Here is a 2,546-nt window from a genome sequence, read left to right as displayed (position 1 = left end):
TACCTCCATAGTCTGCTGTCCCCCTTGTACTTGTCATCTCCCCTCAGTCTGTTTCAGTGTCATTGTTTCTGTTAATCATGCTCAGCTGTCAGTGGTTTGTAGTCAGTCTCTTTCACATGTTGTTCATGTCTCCTTTCCACGTGTGTGTATATATTCATGTCCTCCACATCTTAGCTGCTTCATTGTTTGGTATTTCCTGCTGTCTTGGTGTCCTCATCATCTCCCTGCGTCTCATGTATTTTTGTAAATTTGCTGCCGCGTCAGCGTTTTGTTTCTTGTTTAAATAAATACTTTTCTTTTTAAACTCTCAACCTCTGCCCGGACTTGGGTTCATTCCTCTGCTAACCTGACGATGGGACTCCTACGCCTCATCTTAAGCAGCTCATCTGAGCTTCTCACAGCGCTCACATCCTCTGCCGGGGTCCGAGCGCCAAACTCTGATGTCCTTCATGTCAATAAACCTGCAAGTCAATTCTGTCAATAAACTTCCCAATTTCAGTTTGTCTTCATGTGAGTCTCTCCAGGTTGAAGCTGACATTGACCAAGAAATCATATGATGTGATACGATCACAAGTATCTCTTGATGTTTCCATATCAGTATATTCAATTCAATTCAAAAATACTTTATTGATCCCAGAGGGAAATTAGGTAAATACCAAATCATACCCTTTGTCAAGTTGTCAAAAAGTTCTTTATGTCTTGGTTAATGTCAAGTGTAATATAATACTTAATACTTATTTGCATAATGAGACAGAAATGCTTAAGGTAATGTTAATAAAGGAGACAGAAATGTAATAGCAACACATGGAATTAAAAATGCAAAATACAAAAACAAAATATTTAAAAAAAATTGAATATAAATATTAAGAGACACAAATGCATGTACAAGTAAAAGGAAAAAACAATATATATATATTTAAAAACAACTGTCAAATGTAAATTATGTGCCAAAATATCCAATTTATTGGAACTAAGCTGGAAAAAATAAAAATGAAGGTCAACTAAATGATAAAACATGAAGTAAAGTTCTCCTTTTATCATTTAATTGATGCAATTTGCGTGTATTCATTTATTAGTCCATTTATATATTTTTACTTTTATTTATAATGAAGTCAGTTTTGGTCCTCCGTAACAATGAGCAACAGGATTGGCCTCACAGGTACTTCTTTGTGTACAACTGGATCCAGCAGCTTTTGGTCTTTTTTCTCTCAGACAAGCTGGTAAACAGACAGAAAAATCCAAGGAAAGAAAACAATTAAGTACTGACAAATATTGGTGCATAATATATTTAAATGTAAACGTTTACAGATGTTACCTGACAGCAGGTCCACTTGAAAAGCTTTTAGCAGGTGCAGGAGGGAGACCTTTAAAACAAAAGTACATTTACTTTTTAAGCTGAAGAACAAATACATGTGTCAAATGCCAATGCCATTAATTGACCTTACTGATGTAGAAATAACCTGCAAATCAAGCTCATGGCCAGCTCTTCAAATTGTGTCCTGCATTACTGGAGAACAAGAGTATTTCATTTAATTCCCATATAGTAATGAAAGTTAAACAAATATGAACACACAGACACATATGTATATAGTATTTTTGTTAATTAATTAGTTTGTTTTCTCATTGTAAATGAAACAGGATAAAGACAAACTTCATTTCATGGCACAAAGTAGCCTAAGTGATAAAAACAGCAATGTATAATAGGATGAATATACAGTGTAAACAGTCATTCTCAAACTGCAGTACTTCCAACATTCTGCTACTTGCTTTAACATCCCGCAGTCAACAGGGGTCCATGTGACCCTCCTATGATATATAGATATATTTTAAAGAGAAACCCACAGAGGAAATACCTCAGCAGATCTCTGCGTCTGAATAACAATAACATCACAGAACTGCATGAGCTCCAAACCACTGTCAGCCACTTCCTGGCTGAACCCTCACGCCTCGCCTGGCTTGACCTTTCCTTTAATAAAATCTCACACATAGACCAGGTGTTTAACAATAAATCTGTTTAATTAAAGATGCCTTGTATTGAATTGCTTGTTGCAAGTATGGTTTGTGTTGAAATATTTTGCAGGTTTTGTGCGAGTTGCATGGCCTCCATGTGTTATATCTTCATGGGAACAACATTTTCATTCTCAGAGGTGGACAGGTTGGGCGTTCTGCCTCATCTTCACTCCATCACTCTGCATGGAAATCCCATAGAAACCAACAAGACACACAGGTACTATGCATGCATGAATTCTGCAACAGATGCTTAAAAACTGATCAAATTCAACATCCACTCCCGTCTCTAAACTTTATCAGTTTGCACCAAAAAGGGCTACTGTTAAACTACCTTCCACCGAGGCAGTTTCTTATAAATCTGCAGCTTTTTCACCGATTTAAAGTGAAAACTGAGCATCATTATGGCCAATGTTTTGTTTTATTTTTTTTACTTGGTGTACACGGCTGTAAGCGTCTTCAGCATTCAGTTTTGTTTTGGCTGATGTAACTGCTTTTGTGTGTGTGTGTGTGTGTGTGTGTGTGTGTGTGTGTGTGTG

The 2,546-nt window shown here is 36.6% G+C and overlaps 1 protein-coding gene across 1 annotated transcript; it reads left to right on the top strand.

The window, feature by feature from the left end:
* Positions 1 to 1,799: 1,799 nt before the first annotated feature.
* LOC106510959 (leucine-rich repeat-containing protein 51-like) lies at positions 1,800 to 2,384 on the top strand. The gene is given in 3 exon segments (XM_013999694.1): positions 1,800 to 1,994; positions 2,081 to 2,133; positions 2,135 to 2,384. Coding segments are annotated over 3 exon segments (369 nt in total). The 5' UTR covers positions 1,800 to 1,808; the 3' UTR covers positions 2,265 to 2,384.
* The last annotated feature ends 162 nt before the right edge of the window (positions 2,385 to 2,546 follow it).

This window comes from Austrofundulus limnaeus, unplaced genomic scaffold (genome assembly GCF_001266775.1).
Source record: "Austrofundulus limnaeus strain Quisiro unplaced genomic scaffold, Austrofundulus_limnaeus-1.0 Scaffold2418, whole genome shotgun sequence".
Lineage (NCBI taxonomy): Eukaryota > Metazoa > Chordata > Actinopteri > Cyprinodontiformes > Rivulidae > Austrofundulus > Austrofundulus limnaeus.
Note: the sequence above shows the minus strand (reverse complement) of the source record. Positions and strands in the feature narration are given on the sequence as shown.